General features: G+C 46.1%; 1 protein-coding gene across 2 annotated transcripts in view; it reads left to right on the top strand.

The window, feature by feature from the left end:
• The window catches only part of UBE2Q2 (ubiquitin conjugating enzyme E2 Q2), a 35,564-nt gene that overhangs the window by 10,591 nt on the left and 6,742 nt on the right, over positions 1-18,231 (top strand). For both annotated transcript variants that reach the window (XM_037053459.1, XM_037053458.1), the window contains exons 3-9: positions 1,432-1,536; positions 7,170-7,226; positions 8,648-8,788; positions 11,053-11,137; positions 13,190-13,250; positions 14,474-14,564; positions 16,902-16,960. In XM_037053459.1, coding sequence (XP_036909354.1) covers positions 1,432-1,536; positions 7,170-7,226; positions 8,648-8,788; positions 11,053-11,137; positions 13,190-13,250; positions 14,474-14,564; positions 16,902-16,960 — 599 coding nt within the window. The remainder of the gene's footprint in view (positions 1-1,431; positions 1,537-7,169; positions 7,227-8,647; positions 8,789-11,052; positions 11,138-13,189; positions 13,251-14,473; positions 14,565-16,901; positions 16,961-18,231) is intronic.

Raw genomic sequence — 18,231 nt, forward strand, 5'->3', positions numbered from 1 at the left:
CTGCCGAACATGGGGCCTTGGAAGGAGCTGAGAGTCCTTTCTATCCCAGTGTTTCCTGACCCCACCCCGCCCCTGCCCCAAACCCAGCTAACTAGGAAGTTTCTGAGACCTGCCCGTCTACCTTCTGATTGTTTCTTCAGTTTTTCCTCATGATCTTAGTTTCTGACTCATCCCTCAGGTATTTTGGGGGGAGCGTAAAGCGCAAATTCCTGGAAGATGTGCCCCTATTTTTCCTGTTGGGTGTGTCTGTACTCCACGCAGCCTGCCCCAGGGTACTCCCGTAGCTCTTCCTGCACCAGGGCCTGGCCTGCCTGGGTCGGTGTCCAGGCTGCATCCATACTGTGCACTCAGCACAAACCGGAGCGCACGGGGTGGGTGACAGATCCGCTGTGGGGCTTTGTCGTCTTTCAAGCTTGGGGATTCTTTTTCATCTTCATTTTTAGCTCAGCTTTTCTCACTCCCGCTTGCTCCATTGTCCTCTTCGGAAAGACCTGTTCTTTGCTTTGTTTAACCCTTTCTATTCTTCTGTCTGTTTTCTTAGTCCTTCATAAACCTGCTTCTTTCTCCTCATCTCTTTTCTTGGTCAGACACGTCCAGGAAAGTGTTCCTGATCAAGGGGAGTAAGTTGTGCCTGACTGGCTCCCGGTCAGATCTGCTGAGTGCGGACCACTCTCCTTAACCCGCAGTTGCTAAACTTAAACACTGAAAATGTTTTTTTAAACAATGAAAGACACGTGTGCACGTAAGTTACCTTGCTTAAAGTAAATATGCTCACGAAATACTATGGGTGTAAAAATGGACACTTGAGTGATTTTCTGCAGTTTTAGGTGGACACTTAAGAGGCTACTAAGTTCCGAGCATTTTCACAGACTTCACTTAATCTTTACCGTGATGAGTAGGTTTGATTTTCTAATTTTACAAATGGGGGGCTCAGACCGAGGCAGTCAGGTTCTGTGCCCCAGGCCACCTAGACTGCACGGCTCTGTCTGCCGGCTGCACATGCCGCTGTGCCCTGACATGACCTTGACTGTGGGATATATAATGGTATGACCCATGGGCAACCAGACTGCCTCTGTGTTTTGTAGCCTCAGTAACATATTAATGTACTCGTCTTGAAGAGACAAGTTAACACGACACAAAGTTAGCACCGGAAAACTGGACAGTGTCTGGAGCTCCCCTTCTCCGGCCTTTTTGCTGGTGTCGTTTTGCTGGGAGTCAGCTGTAGGGCTGCTTTGAAGCCGCAGTGACCTTCCTGTACCTGCAGCTCCTAACGACGCCTCTTTAAACACTGCTATTTTGTCTGTAGAGTGTAACTGAGCAGTAACCAACTTTTCCCATTTCCTACTGGGTTGGTTACAGTAGTTGTAGCATTACTGTTGTTTGCTAAGGGCTCTTTGACATAATGCTTATTTACCGAAATGTGTTTTGTAGCTTCGTCAGCAGTTGAAGTGGTTGATATGTGAACTCTGCAGATTATATAACCTTCCTAAGCACCTGGATGTTGAGATGCTAGATCAACCCCTACCCACGGGTCAGGTAAAGTAAAGCATCTTCCTCTGATGATCAAGAGCTAAAATGAATTGTCTCAAGCAAAAGTAATACTAGGACGCGTTTTCTTTGTTTATTATATGACTTATTTAGAAGTTAGTTTTTGCTGTTGAATTCTTTTGGTTTTGTTGTAGGCACTAAAAATAACCTTTTCATTTCTTGCAGCTGCTGGTATTTACTATGACAGAGACAAAATTGCCCCCCCCCCCTTCTGTTGCTAATGCTCCTGGTCTCCATACCCGTGCTCTCTCCCCAGCACCTTACGCCCGTCTGTAAGGCAGCTTCACCCGAACGTTACCTCCTCCAAGCGGGAGATGCTGTAAGCAGTTATCGGGATTGTAAGAATGCCTTCCTTACGATAGTCCTGTACATTCTCTCCCACTTCTGTGTGCTCGCTCTCTCTTTTGGGGCGTTGGGTTCTGCCGCACCGGTCCCGGGCCATTGTTCCCCGAGCTCGCTGCACAGCTGTCATCTTGAAACTTTTCTTGTCCCCTCTGATCTGCTGTTTTCTGACCTTACGCCATCTTTCTTGGCTCACCTGTCATGTTTCGCCTGAGTACATCTGCAAGTAAAAGCCAGAGCAAGCACGACGGGGTAATGTGTTTTCTGAGTTGGAGCTTCTAAAAAGCTGTGGCCAAACCACCATCAGTGTGACTTTTGGTTCTGCTGCTTGTTAGCTGCGTGACCTAATTCGCTCAGGCTACTTGCCTAGTCACTGTGTGTCAGTTTCCCATTTGCAAAATGAGCGGGGGGAGGGGGGGGTAGCTCTGAAGAGTGAGTTAGAGTGTGGAAGTCCCTTAGAGCTGTGTGTGCTGCTCAGAAAGTGCCCAGCAAAGGGTGACCGCTGTCGCTGTCCCGACGCCTGAGAGTTGGGCTGAAGATACAGTTCTACTTTGGAAATGATTTTCCTTGGGTAAATGTTCTTATATTTTTTTCTGGGGTAACTTTTTCATTTCTGTTTTCTTTCTCTGTTCATTTGGGAATGCATACTTGAGGGATTTTAGACCTTTTCGCTTGAGTCTTTCTACCTCTGATACTATTTTTATATTCTTTCTTTTTGTCTTCTTATTTCAAATTCTGGAAGATTTTCTTATCTTTCAACCTTTGGAAATTTTATTAGGACAGCCATAACTTTCAGTTTTGGTTATTTATTGCTGGTTAACCAGGTACCCCAGGACTTAATGGCTTAAAACAACACTACATTCTGTGTCTCCTGGTTGTGTGAGCTGGACAGTGTTTCCGCCGGCCTCACAGGGCGGTCAGCCGTGGCGGGACTGCGGGCGTTGGGGCCCGAGGCTGCTTCGGGATGTCCGACGCGGCCGCTTCGCCCACGTCCGCTGCCTCACTCTCTCCACACGGCCCCTCTCTCCGCATGGCCTCCAGGACCTCTTCCTGTGGCTTCTCTTTCTTCAGGACGGTAATCAGAATTGTTATTTTTGGCTTCCAAGAGCACAAAAGTGGAAGCTGCCAAGCCATCTTAAGGCTGCGATTGGAACCTGGCCCAGCGTCATTTTCACCCCAGGTAGCAGTTACAGTCAGCCCAGGGCCAGGCCAGGTGACTGGGAGGGGAGCATGCGGGGGCGCACGCTGGGACATGTGCCCCGCTGGGCGTCCCCTCCCAAGCTGACCCGTACCTTCCGAGAGCTTTTCTTGTCTGGTTACTCATCACCTGCAGCGTCCGTTCTGTGCTTGTGTTGTAGGTGCGGTCCGTCTGTAAGGGTCTTCAAGGAGCCACGGCACTCCGGTGGCTCCCTTCTTCAGCGTCTCAGTTTTCTCTGTGATGCTTTAATTTTTAATATTAGCTTATTTTGGTCTTGTTCTTTTTGAAGACTTTTCTCAAATATCTGTGTAGTCTCTGAGGCTCAGTCATATATTTTTTTCTTTTTGTCCTTGCTCATTTTTTCATTCATGTTTGAAAGAAGGGCTGAGGGTTTGACTGGGAGTTCTCTGTGGCCAGGACTTGCCCACTGAGAGCCTGTGGGCGGAGCCTCAACTGCCTCCTCCCTGTTTCCTGGTTCGGTGACACTTGGTGGCAGAAACCAGTCGAGTTTCCCCAGACTTGCAGCCCTGTCGGCCTGGGTTCAGCTTGTGGAGAGGGGAGAGCCGTGTGTTGGGGGCTGGACAGTGTGCTCTGTGTACGGGCTTTGGGTCCACCTCTGTGTCCAGCCCTGTGCACACGCCCGCTGCCCAGTGCACCCGCCTCTCAGGGCGTAGAGCCTCTGCCGTGGGAGCAGAGCGCCCCCCTGTGGTCGGCGTCCCCAACCTGGAGGCGCTACCCGTTCGCGCCATTAACTACTTCTCCCCTTTACTGTTGTCTGATAGCTCTGGGGAGCTCTCTCCAGTGCCCTTGCTTTTTTCATCACCGTGCTTACTCTTCTCGGTAACTCTCGTGGAGCCTCAGGAAAGAGAGACAGTGGGAGAAACGTCTATTTGGTGTTCCAATCTGCTTTTCTGGAATGTCTACAACTTCGGTTTTTCACTTAATAACACACCGTGTACACAATGCACGTGGCTTTGCCTTGTTTTCTGTGACTGCGTGTAATTCCACGTGGGGCTATAACAGTACTTGTGACATACGGGAGGAAGTTTCCTGACTTTGAACCATCCTTGCATTCCATAATAAACCCTCCACACCTATGTGTTTGTGGGCGAGAGGGGCGCACACTGTGAATACATCTTATTTTTGGAATTTTCTACTTTAAGTGAGGTTGAAATACCGTTTTGTCTTTTCGTTTCCTTTTATGCTCTCGTTTCACTTCACTATCAGGGTTATACAGTCCCATAAAATGACCTAGGAAGCTTTTTGTTGGTATCTAAGCTCTGGGAGAGTTTAAATCAACTGTGGGAGCAAGGTCGCCTCCGGGGGACATTTGGACGTATCTGGAGGTATCTGTGGTTGTCACAGTTGGCTGAGGGGGTGCTCCTGGCATTTTGTGGGCACAGGGAATGCTATTAAACATCCTACAGTGTCAGGACAGCCCCGCAGCAAAGGACTATGTGGCCCCACATAGTTCCAAGGTTGAGAAACCCTGGTTTAAATAGACACCTGAGCTGGATCTGGTTTGCTCTTCTGTGTATGAGTCTGTTCGAATTTTTCATTTCTTCAGTCTGTTTTAGTGATTTTAGATTTGGAGAAAATGATCATTTCTTCCATACTTTTGAAGCTGTTGTAAAGGTGTGTGTTCACTTTCTGCATCTTCCTCTGTGGTTATAATGGTGATAATCCCCTTTTCATTTCTAAAGTTGCTTCCCTTATGTGGATTGCTGAGGCTTGTCTGTTTTATTATATTGGTTTTTTTAAAAAAGAATCAGCCCTTTTGTTTTATAAATCTAATCTGCTGTCTGTCTTTCTCACGGTTTGCTCCGGGCTTGGTGATTCCCTGTCCAGCGGCTCAGACTGCTTTGCTTTCATCGCCCCTGCAGCAGACATGCGGGTGCACACCGTCCTCTCCACACCGTCCCCTCCACGCTGCTGGGACCCGTCGCACAGGCTCCTCATGTCATCGCGCCGACTGTCCACGTAGATGGTGTTTCCTAAGCAGTTTGATTCCATCTTCTGCTTATATACTGGTTACATTTCCCAGGGAACCGTTTTAAGCCGTGTGCATTGAAAACATGAACATAGGTTTGATGTAACAAATTGCAACACCTGTGGCCACCATCGAGGAGAAGAAGCAGAAGCCTCGTGTGGCTCCTTCCCATGTGCGGGGGGCCCCTACCCACCCCCCCTCACACCATCTTGGGTTTTTTCGCTTGTATACACGTCCCTGAACAGTGTGGTTTGGGGTTGCCTGCTTTGAGCTTCACATTAAGTCACACTATGTACATGGTGCAAGGGTTTGTGGATGGAGAGTGTGCCTTGAATCCTCACTGTCTGTTTTTATCATCCGGTCAGCAGACCCCCGTCCAACTCTGTGCAGTTCTCTGCCGGGGCTGGGGGCCTGTGAGAACACACCCAGATGTGGCCTCTGTCCGAGTTCATGACGGAGGACCTCCTGCATGCCTTACGCTTTTACCTTCCAGTGTTTGTTGTCAGAAATGAAAAATCCCATGCCTGCCAGATTCTTGTGCTTCCTCTGCATTTTATTTTCTCTCTCTGGAAGTTGGTGCAGTTTTTTCTGTGACCGGAGTACAGGGTTTTACTTTTTGGTATTCCTGTGGGGCATTCGCAAGTCTTTCTTTAGCAGGGCGACATCTGTCTGTCTTATTTCTTTCCCTCTGTCTTCTGGACGCTTGTTCGATCTCTATTCCAATCGCTTCCCTTCACTCCTGTTCCCATGTCTCCCCCACCCCGCCCCGTCTCCTTTTCCTTCCCTCTAACGGTACGTGGGAAATGTTCTGTTCATTCGAGTCTGTTGTGCTTTCTGGCTCTTCTGTGGAGTTTTATTTTTTGGAGGGTGGGGTGGGGTCTTTGATTTCTCAGAACTCTCTTGTTCTTTGCATAGGAATTTTTTATATCTTTTGGATGAAGCATTTTCTCAATTACTGCTAAATATTCCAATTAGATCTTTAAATTTTAGTTCCTTCATTAATGATGCTTCAGATCAGTTGTTCTGCTTGTTCCACGTGGTGCCTTTCTTTCAGACTGCTAGTTGTCTTCAACTATCTGGCCACACTGGCTACCTGCTCATTTACAGATACGGTCTACCGTCGGTCAGTGTCAGTCAGTGTCAGTCAAGTGTCCTCCGCAGTCCTCACTGTTCCCCTGGTTTGCGCTCCTGTGCCCGGCCTGTGGCATGGGAGCGGGCAGCTGCTGGCAGAGATGAGTCTGTGCCAAGATCTTGCTGCTGTGTTGAGTTACATTTAAAAATTCCGTCTTTCTCTCTGATTCTGGCACCCACACAAGATGCCACCAGAGTAGACCTCCTGTGTAGGAGAGTGATCCTGACCAGCAGTAGTTGGAACAAAAACAGCAAGAAATTTCTGGGGGGAAATCCTACTAACTTTATGTACAATGTCCCGGAGAAGTACGCTCTGGTCCTGGAACTTGCGCTTTTGAACTTGGCCTCTTCTCAGTGCGCAGGCCCTTCCTAGAGTCTCTCAGACTGGCTGCGAGTGAGTAGGCAGCTGTGTCTGTAAAGAAGGATTCTTTGGTAAATAGCATGTTGTCAAAAATGAAAATGGCTCTCCAGTGAAATGGTCATTTTATAGTTTTTACTTTGGGGCAGTGTCTATTTTGTTTTAACACATTTCACCTTTTAAAATATAAGGCAGTTGAATTTATGGAATGATTCAGGCTTTTTTCAAAGTCGAAAAGGCAGGTATTTTAAGGAATTGTGGTTTACGGTATTTATTTCCAATGAAAGAAGCCATTGACTTTATACGCATGGCTTTATATGTAAAATGTTCTTTTCATTTTAAATTAGAATGTCTAAATTTTTTCAAGTTGCTTTATGTTTGACTAATTGCCTTTGTTATTCCTAATACATCTATTAAGTTGAATTGTTCAAAAGGTTTCTTTCTAAGAAGCGATAAATGTTGGTCAAATCAAAGCTGGATTTAAAAGTCAGTGTGTTCGCTGTAGCCCGTTCTCTGTGAGCAGGGCCGCAGGGACCGGTGCCTGAGGACCTCGCGGTGCGCTGTGGGCGCCGTGTCACCCCCACATTCTCCTTCCTTTTCAGAATGGGACAACAGAAGAAGTGACTTCGGAAGAAGAAGAAGAGGAAGAGATGGGTGAAGTAGGTATTTTATATAAGAACAACATTTTATAAATATCTTCATTTTTTAAAATGTTACTAATTCCTCTAATCTCTTATGCACCAGTGTTAGTGTGGAATAATGAAAACCACAGAGTATTTGGAATTGATATAATTTCTAAAATCTGGTCTTACTTTTAATATTTGCTTTTGAGCAAATTGCTTATCTGATGTCTTAAATTTGACTTTCTAGAAAACAAGAGCTCTTAACATTTAGCACTAGAATTATATTTACATTTCACAGTAATCAATACTTAACGTATATTTATTTAAGGAGAATAACTACCAAGTGTCAGAAGTTCTGAGTTTGAATAAAAGAGAACATTTAGGAACCACTTAGTAGAAATGATAGAACTATCTCAGGTTGAAAAATCATCAAAGAATTTCGTGAGCAAATTCCAAAGGCGTGGGGCCTAGGCCAGTGTACTTGCTTGTCACTGACAGGATCTTTGAGGTTTCTAGGCTCCAAGCTTGTGCTTAAGGCTTCAGAGGAGTCAGCTCAGGGTGGTTGAAAAGAAGATTTTCTAGGCAACTAATATAATGTAGTTAAAAGGGCCCAGAACTACCCCAGGCATCAGTGTGTTTGGGGACACTGGACGCTGTCCTTTTGGGAGGAAAGATGGGTCGATGTGTTAGAGTCGTGGGAAGGCAGGGTGGGTTGTCCAGAAAAGGCAGAGGGCTAGAAGTGTTGAATTTAAGACAAACTGTTTTCTATTTGGTGTGATTGTTAATAGGAAGGCTCTGTGTGGAAAATAGTGGGCTGAGGATATTGATTTAAAAAGATGGTAATGATGAGTTTTGTTGTGAGCTGGTTAACACTCAGGTGCAGAGGCTCAGTGGATAGGAATGCGGCCGAGGGTCGAGTGCAGGAGGAGATTCAGGCTCTGGGCCTCTGTGGGAACTGCAAACAAGCGTCTGATGGCAGATCGGGCGGGGAGGGGCAGACCAGGGGAAGGTCTGGGTGAGGACAGAATGCAGTGGGGGGCAAGGGGTGGAGACCCAGGGGAGAGAGCAGTGGGTCAGGTGGCAGTGGTCACTGACAGGTCCAGACCCCGCAGTGAGTCGGTCTGCTGGGAAACACGGAGGTGGGAAGCGCAGTTCCCAGAACGCAGTCTGAACGGTTAAGGTTCTTGATGTATTGGTGTTAAAGTGTTTCAAATCCCCTCTTCATAGGAGATGTAAAAGGTAGCTTATTTGCTAATAGCTATTAAATGTGCTTTACTCAGATTCTAATGTCGTTTTAAAACAAACTATAAGATATAAACAGAAAGAACCTTATCAATGGAAGGCGAAAGCCTCTCAACCAATACATGTGTTCACGCCTTTCAGTTCCCTCTTGAGTCAGGAATGATTTAACTTTGGGCATAAGTTTGAATAAGCTCCTATGTTTCTAATTTTCGTAGGATATAGAAGACTTGGATCACTATGAGATGAAGGAAGAGGAGCCTATTAGTGGGAAAAAGTCAGAGGATGAAGGAATTGAAAAGGAAAATTTGGCAATACTAGAGAAAATTAGGAAGACTCAAAGGCAAGACCACCTGAACGTATGTGTGACTATCCAGACCCCGAACTTCCGTGTGTAGTAAAGTAACCATGGGCGGTAGTGAGTGCGGGACGTCCACCGGGACGCCAGCCTCGGCCGCCCTTCTGCCTCCTGGCCTTGTCGGTGCCGCAGCCGTGGGTTTGGTGCCCGTGTGTCCTTGTTTATTTATTGATGTGTTTATTGACGTACGTACGTTCGTCACCTGTTGAGAGCCACTGTCCACCCTCTTCCTCTGCTTTCTGCAGCCTGGATCCCCCCCTGCGCCCACCCCTTTCCAGGTGTTTTTGCTGCTCCCCCCACTTTCCCTCCCCCACGGGGTCTGTGAGTTTCAGTGAGTCTCTGCTCTCTGTGGCCCTGCCCGTCTGCTCTGTCCCGGCCGAAGCAAAAGTAATTTTTTCTTTTACTGTAACATCTCTTTGATGCGAAGCAGCATGGGGAGTGAAGTGAACACTTTGGCGGCAGACGCTCGTGCATGGCTTCTGTTTCCTCGACTCTAAAATGTGGACCGTGGGAACCTTTGGATGGTCGCTCTGAAGAGGAAATGAGATCCTGTCATTAAAATGCTCAGAGTAGGGAAACACCAGTGAGAGTCCAGCTGTTTGTCTGAACACTTGCTGCTTACTTAGTGCCTGGTATTAATTAGACTTATTTATTGACCCCATGGAATCCGAGGACCCTTCCTCGATTGTTCCAGTCTGTACATTAGAGTCTGCTCCACTGCGAGTCACTGCGCCTGCGCCCGACAGACCCTGCCGAGACGTCCCGTAGAATCTGCCGCCACTGTGTGCAGAGTCCTTGCTGGTCCCCAGACGAGGCCCCCGGGGTGAAGCCAGTTCAGTGAAGGATTCGGATCACCCATCAAGAAAGGAGTGGCTTTGTAACCCCAAACAACCCCAACGAGTTGTGCCGCCGCCGACAGTTAGCATTTTTTCTGAATATTTTTTCAAAGCAAAAGGCATCCTACACGTTTTTGTCTTGTGATGAATGGTTCCATTCATGCTCAGTCTTAGGACAAGATATTGGTGCTTTTTCATTTTAGACATGTTCCAACACGAGAAGACCTGAAGCCAGTTGTGCGGAGGTGAACCTATTTCTCTTCTCAAGAGAAGAACCAGTTTCTTCTCTTGCAAAGTAGACCTTCAGGGCAATGTTCCTGCTCACGGTGATGAGTGGGACTCAGGTCAGGGGCACTGCGCTCCCACCAGAAAGGCTGAAACCCGGACACTGACAGTGCCTGCTGCTGGGGGCGTGGCGGGGTGCTGGCTCCTTGGAAGACCATGTGGCAGATTCCTACAGAACCAAACATGGTTTTTCCAGATGATCCAGCAGTTGTGCGCCTTCATATTTACCCAAAAGAACTGAAAACTTAGGTCTGCATGAAAACCTACACACAGATGTTTATAACAGTTTCATTCATAATTCCCCAGACTTGGGAGCACCCGAGGTATCAGTTAGTAGGTGAATGGGAAAGTGAGCTGTGGCCTGTGAACATCGTGCAGTGCTGAAGAGAAATGAGCTGTCAAGACGCAAAGAAACAGACAGGAAGCTTACCACTGAGGAAGGAAGCCAATGTGGAAAAGCTGCTTCTGTGGGGCCCCAGCTCTGTGACACTCTGGCAGAGGCAGAGCTGTGGGGACAGTAACGTGACCAGTGGTCACCAGGTTTGGGGGAAGGGGAAGGATGAATAGGGGGAGCACAGAGGGTTTTTGGGGCCATGGAACTACTCTGTGTACTGTGATGGTGAATGCATGTCAGCATACACTTGTTCAGAGCCATAGGGTGCCCGGTGCCAGAAGTGCCCGCTGAGGTGAACTAGGGCTGCGTGAAAGCTGCGTGTCCACCCTCGGACAAGGGGGGCGGTGTACTGTGGGGCAGTTGTACGGGAAACCTCGATCTTCCTCTCAGGTTTGCTGTGAAGCTGAAACTGCTCTAAAAAATAAATTCTTAAATGAAATTAAAAAGTGGCGGAATTTGAAGTAGATATGTACAGAGTGCTAAGGCTATTGCAAGGGCTGTGGCGATGTAGACATATTGGTTCGGCTTTTTTTCCTCCAGGTGATAAGAAATAGTAAATGAACCAATTTTATTGTCCTGTTGAAATTTCATGATCTTCTATTTAATTTCATTAGCCTTTTTGGCTTGTTAAAATGTTAAGTGGTGATCCATGTGAAGAGTCTCATTGTAACGTTTATTTCGGGTTCCTATACCAGAAATCCCGAGCCCCCAGCCTCCGCGGCCAGGTAAAGAGCGCGCTCTGTGTTTCAGGGCGCCGTGTCCGGGTCTGTGCAAGCCTCCGACAGGCTCATGAAGGAGCTCAGGGACATATACCGGTCACAGAGTTACAAAGCAGGTGAGCACCTCTGCGTCTCGTCACCTCGCCCGTCTGCACACACTTCAGTTTCCTGGTAGTAAGCTTCATTTCTCACAGTAGAACTGGGCAAAACCAGAGGTACTTATGAAGTTCAGTTGAGGGGTGGGAAACGCACCTGTGATCAGAGTCATCAGAAGCTGTGGGGGTAAAATAGGGTGAGCTTCCAATAGCCTCCACCTGTGGTCTTCAATGGACAGTTGAAGTATTCAGTGGAAAATTCCCGTAGTAATTTGTAAGTTTTAAATTGCACACTGATCTGAGCAGCGCGATGAAACCTTGCACCAGCCCTCCGTCCAGCTCCGGGCCTAAAGCATCCCTTCGTTCCGCGTGCCCGTGCCAGGCACGGCCTGGCTCGGCCCTCTGCTCCCCTGTCGTCACCCTGGTTGTCAGATCAGTGACAAGACAGATGGAGCATGCACGTAACTTTTGTTACAGCATAGTGCTATAATTGTTCTACGTTATTTTTACTTCTTGGGTTTTGTTTCTGTGCCCTGCTTATAAATTAAATTAAATTAAATTAAACCTTATCGTAGGTAGGTACACACAGGAAGAATCAGGACATGTCGGGTTTGGTGCTGTCCGTGGCTCAGGCACCCACTGGGGGCTCGGAATGTATATCCCTCAGATAAGGGGGATACTGCCCTTGCTCTTTGGATTTCTAAACATTGTTTTTATGGCTATACCATGTCTTTGTCTTTTTGCTGATGGAGATTAACGCTTACTTGAAAAAGTGCAGGTCTTACTGCTTTGGAAACAAAATACGATGAAAATATTTTGTTTGAGTCAAAATCTATTGCCTAGCTGATTTTTGATTTATTATGGTTTCTTCAGAACAACACAGTTAGCTCTTATTGTAGAGATAGTTAATGGTACTACTTTGAAAATAGGTGTGTGTGTGTTTTTTCATTTTGTAGTGTGACTTAAGAGTGCTCTCTCTTACCCAGACAGGAAGACTTACATGTTATAGCATTGTATACCTTGCACCTATATAATTTTTTAACCAATGTAACCCCCAAATTTTTTTAAAGGCTTAAATATTGTGGAATCTCTATAATTGAAGTAAAATTGTTACAGAGATTCTAAACAGTATTAAATAAGAGAGAGAGCCAAACTTTAATTTGTTTGAAAAGGTAGCATTATGATCCATTCAGAAATTCTCAGAGTAATTAAATGTACATTGTTAGACCTTACTTAAAAGAAAAGCAAAAAAAAAAACCCCTCTGCTTTATAAAGTACAAGATAAGGCAAACTTGTCTCTGAGTAATTAGAGGGTTTGATGTGTACTAATACTTTTTCTTACGAGAAGTCTGAAAACTTATCTGTAAAAACCTAATAGCATACAGTTAAATATTTGAATAGTGGTTTATTTTTAAAAGTTAAATAATCACCTGTCTTTACAGCATTGTTTGTAGTTGCAAAAAATATAGAATAAATAATCAGATACAAGGTGTAATTGGTTAAATGGTGGTATGTCCATAAAATAAATTACTATAGAATTAGTAAGAAAACTGACAATAGATTTGTATATATGAAGTTGGAAATATGCCCCAGAAGTTGACAAAAGATGCTAAAACTATGTATTAGAGGGATTCCATTTTTATAGAAATGTTTGCATGTGTATGGACAAAAAGTCTTTTTTAAATAATTAATCTTTATAATATATTTGTCCATTACCATTTAGGCCCTTACACCCTCCTTCCTCCAGCAATCACCACACTGTTGTCAACAAAAAGTCTTAAGTACACATGATTTCGCATCATTTTTTTCTTCCCTTCAAGTTAATGGTAAATAGGTTTTCCATCGATAAAGAAGCCTCTTCATTCATTAATGAATTACCTGTGAGGGGCAGGAGATACTCAGCACCCTCCCAAAATATTTATATCACTCACAATGTAGCTTAGTTCCGTGTTGCAATAGCAATATTTTTAGGTTTGGGGGGGGCCAGGGAGGGACTATTTAATATATCATTTACACCAGAACAGTCGGTGTAAGAGCAAAGGAAGAGTGCTAACACAGCTCGTGTCTTTGCAGGGATTTACTCCGTGGAACTCATAAACGACAGTCTGTACGATTGGCATGTGAAACTGCAGAAGTAAGTGGCATCTTTTCTGTCGCGCCTCCCTTGGTAGCGGCGGTCACGGCAGGCTCTCGCAGTGGGGGTTTTCCTTCCGAATTTGATTCCTTTATAGCCGCAGCTGTTCCTCAGAACATTAGACCCTGTTTCTGGATAGCGTTCAGGGCGTTGAAATGAGCTGTTTCCCAGGCTTCGTGGTAAATGCAATGAGAAAGGGAGGGCCAGCAGTGGGGTGAAGTGTGCTCGTGGAGTCAGTGGGACGGGCAGGGACTGTGGCACTGACGTGCGGGGAGGAGCCTGAAGAGGCCGCCTGTGACAGCCAGCTGTGGGCAGTCTCCACACGTGGGGTGGCCAAAAAGTGCGTGTGGTTTTCTCTGTAAAATAAGGACACAGTTTTCATTTCCACTAGTAACTTCATTGATGTCGATATTTCGAGCATGCTGGCTATCCTCTGCGTGGTACAGTGTTCACTGTTCTCAGTCACTGTCTGGCTGCTGTCAACTTCGGCTGGTCCACCCGACCCGCCGTGGAGCGTCGTCCAGGGAGACATCTCCAGCACGAAACTTCGCAGACCACTTACTTCTGACATGTTTGATTGGTCACAGCACCTTCTCCATACACTGCACAAATCTTTTCTCATGTTTCAGTTGCCTTTTTACCTTCCTTGAAATAATAAAGCATAATATGCTGAAAATGTTACTTATTTTTCCATCTTCAATATTAAAATGGCTGTACAAAAATTCACCAATATTGATAAGATTTTTAAAATACAAGCTGATATTGACAAAATTGTTTCCATTGGGACAACAAAATTGTTTCCAATGAGGCTGAAGGCAACAACACAATGTAACAAGATTTTTTGGAAAGAAATTAAAGACAACTTACCACTGCTGGAGCCATCTTACAAAAAACAAAAACAAAAACAAAAAAACCCCAAACTTTTTGGCCAACGCAATGTAAGGAACATTTGTTAGAGATTTCACTTTTCTGGTCTGGTCCATGGTAAATGTATCTCCCTGAACCCCTTATCTAATAATGCAGTGTTTTTGAGTCCCTGAGAAAATGATGTACGTATGGTCATTTCCTCTAGAATGGCTGCTAACTTTGAATCCCTGTAGGAGAATAGACTTAGAGAACTGTGATCTTCTGTGACCCTTTAATCCCAAGGAGTTGGAGGCTATATACTTTGTTTTTCCTAGAACAGCTTTAGACCTTGTCTAAGGCTCTTTTTTAATCCTCAGGGTTGATCCCGATAGTCCTTTGCACAGTGATCTTCAGATCTTAAAAGAAAAAGAAGGCATAGAATATATTTTGCTTAACTTCTCTTTTAAGGTAAGAACATTGTGATGGGATGCCACGTGCTTCTAGTGGGAATGTGGATTTTCACGCAGTTGCTTTGGCAAACAGTTCAGGGTCGCGTGGTGCGGCGCCCTGTGGCTCCGAAGTCTCTGGGTGCACGCCCTGCGGTTAGGAGTGCCCGGGGCACAGCAGCCCCCAGGAGGGAGGGGGACTGTGGTCTTCCTGGAGCTGGATGGAGCTACGGGCCACCGGAGAGACGACTCAGAAATACAATGCCGAGTAACGGAAGCACATTTTGTGCGATTTCATGTATATGGAACTCAAAAACAGGGCAAACTAAATTACATCGTTTAGGGCGTGGATTCTCAGTGGACACATTATCACCCCCTTGGATGGGGTGAAAATTGGTCCTTCGGGTGATATAATCATAGATATTGCCGTGGGGGTTTTAAATCTTTTGCTTAAAATAAACCTAGGAAGTGTTTCTAAGGAGTTGTGTTTGGATTATGTGGAGCTTCTTTCTGACCTGCCATTTTAGATCCATCTACTTTAGGTCTACTGTCCTCCAGCCGACCTGAGCCATCAGAAATGTGCTTTCTATTTTCCTCTCCTGCCAGGGTTGAATTTTCAGAGTTTGTAGGTGCCGCAGAATCTGATTTAAGGGTGGTCACAAGTAGGGAGTGAAAGTAAGTTGCTGGAATTATGCTGCCGCTCCCCTCAGTTGAAACTGTTGTTGTGATCCTTGGGAGTAACTGGGTAAAACAAATACTTGCTTAGCTAGCTCCCTTTCCCTCCAGTCGCTTCTTTAAGATGCATTTGTTATTTCCTTACCCGCTTTTATTTGAACACAGAAATTGGAGGTAATTTCTCTTGTGGACACACCTTTCTTAGAGGGGACGTGCTGTCTGCCTGCCCCGTGGCTGGCGGCAAGTGAGGGGAGACTGACCTCTGACCCTCGACCTCCACAGCTCCCACCTGTGCTTCCGTTCATTATTGGAAAAGGCTCTTGCTCTTGTGTTGCCAGGACTCAAGACTTGTGTTTGGTAGCCTGGGAATTGGCTGCATTTTCTTGTCCCTCATCTTCTCTTCCTGTATTTTTATCAAGTCTGGCTATCTTTCCGTTTAATATAAGCTGCACACTCAGTCTGTTTGCAGTCAGTGTTCGGATACCTATGCTGAAGTCTAGCTCATAGACGCGTTCTGTGTCCCTCTCACTCCTTGCTCTTTTTCTCATTCTCTTGGATATTTTTTCTTTGTTACTCCAGTTTCCCTTAGCGTGGTATTCGCACAGTCTTCTCTTCTGGGTCCTGCATATGAGAAGCCTTTTCAGTACGTTCCTCTAGGTCTTGTTTTCTGCCTTTTTTATCTCTCTGGGCTTTATTCTGGATGTTTTTTGCCCTATTTTTCAGTACACAGAATTTCTCTCCCACTAAGTCTCCACTCTGCTTAAACTCATCCATTAAGTTATTAATTTTAGTTACTATATTTCTAAGTTTCAGAATTTCTGATAGTTTATTTTTATAATTGTATTTCTCTGCCAGGATTTTCAGTCTTTTTGCTTGCACATACGCAGCATTAGTTATTTCAAAATCTGATAACTCTGTTATCTCGACCCTTTGTGCTCTGGGGTCTGTTTGTTTCTCGCTTTGACTACGTTTAGGGATGAGCAGTACATACGAAAGACTCGAGAGCTGAGCTGAGGCCTCGGATGACACTCTGTTCCAGAGAGCGTGCCCGTCCGCCCTGTCAGGGGCTTGGGCACCAGTGGCCAGAGGCGGCTGGGGGTTGAGATGGTGTGAAGCGGGGCCTCATTCCCGCCCGCCGGGGCCCGGCCACCGTGTGAGGGCCAGGCGGGGCCTGTCCTCGCAGGGCCCTAAGCTCCAAGTTTTACTGCCTCCCCAGTGGGCCTGTGAGTCCCATTCAGCTCGTCACCTTTTCCCTTCCTCTCTGTAATGGGAAGAAAGCCCAAGGGGTAAAAAGGGTCCCGCTGTCTGGAGTGCCTTTTTCTTCTTGATCTTAGCTCTGCAGTGAGTGGCCCTTTGCCCACCTTTTCTAGTTCCCAGCCTGGGGGCTGATCTGACATACCTCGTCATTGCCAGACTGTCCCTCCACGTGGCCGTGTGGCAGGAGGACCCTTTGTCCACATTCCCTAAGTTTACTAAGGCACTGCTCTCTTTGGGCAGGACCTAACTTCATTTGTAGTTACTTTCATTTTTATGCCATTTTATTTTTGCCACTATTTTTACATTTGTGATCCTCATTCATCATCAGACAATAAATGTACATGTTCTTTATAGACTAAAATCTACTAAATAACATAGTATTGAGGATGTTCTTAAAATTAATTAAACTTGCTCATCTGCCTTGCAGGATAACTTTCCGTTTGACCCTCCATTTGTTCGAGTGGTATTACCCGTTCTCTCCGGAGGGTGAGTTGCCGTGACTTTTTCTGGGTCAGTGAGCACCAGGGTCTTTGGGGGGCTAGTTAAGTGCCAGGGGGGCTGGAGCCCTCGGCTTTCCTGGCGTTTCTGACCGAGTAGCTCTGAGGTGAAGCTGATGTTGCTAATCTGGGACCGCAGTTTCAGAACCAGTGGGATGAACCATGATGTTGTTTACAGGTAGTTTTCAGTGGTGTCTGTTTGTATATATTTCATCATTAGAAACCAAACGTATGTAAAATATACATTGTAATTGACTCTTCAGAGACAGGACTGGGGGAGACCCCAGGAGAAGTCACAGGCAACTTCACGGACCTGTGGGCTGGCCGCCGACTTCCTTTTAAAGGCGGTTGGTCCCAGGCTGGTGGAATCCAATGGTGGCTGTGTGCATTTTCACCGAGCCCCGGGAAAGACCAGACTTTGTACAAGGCCGGTTGTGAAGTGTCCTGTGGGCCCTCAGAGTAGGAGCGATTGAGCTGCTTTGGGAGTTCTGGGACGCTCAGCTGACCAGTTCCAACTTGGGAGATAATCCATTTATGAGTAAAGTCCAAAAATGTTCACTCTTTCCTTTGATCACCTCTATGGTTGATACGATTTCACTGAGATTAAAAAATGAGGGTGGCACCCTGGCCCGTAGCTCAGTCGGTTGGAGCATCGTCCCTGCACGGCAGGCTCGAGGGCCAGTCTCCTGGCTCACGCAGCGGTCAGCTGGTGAGCGCGTCAGGGCGTGGGACACCCAGCTGGTATTTACCCTTCTCTAAAATTGATGAATAAAAAAATTTAAAAAAAACAAAAATGGGGGAGGGAGCTGGTGGTGGAAGAGGGTATAAGGAGGATAAATGGTAATAGGAAAAATACAATAAAAATAAACTGTTAAAAAATAAGGGTGGCTACAAATGGCAAGGATTTGGGGAAATTGTGTACATTCAGGATAAATGTATAGAAATACTTTTATGAGATCATTTTGAAATCTGATACAAACTTGGCCAGCATAGACTTTTCACATTTTCGCTGTGAGCAATGAGAAGACTATTAAGAGTTTATGTTCTCACACAGTTTACGGCCTGGTTGTGGAGACACACACACACAGAGGCTGGAAGGCAGCCGTCCCAGCCGTCCCTACGGCACCACAGGGGGGTGGGGGCGATCCGGGGCGCCTGCGGGCCCCGAACTGCAGGGACACTCAGGTTCCTCACACGGTCCTGCCACCCTGACAGCAGTTTCTGTTTGTCTGTTGTCTTCTGATCTTCCCTCATATGTGT

The sequence above is a fragment of the Sturnira hondurensis genome, unplaced genomic scaffold, assembly GCF_014824575.4.
Source record: "Sturnira hondurensis isolate 20B ecotype Veracruz unplaced genomic scaffold, ASM1482457v3 Scaffold0007865, whole genome shotgun sequence".
Classification (NCBI taxonomy): domain Eukaryota; kingdom Metazoa; phylum Chordata; class Mammalia; order Chiroptera; family Phyllostomidae; genus Sturnira; species Sturnira hondurensis.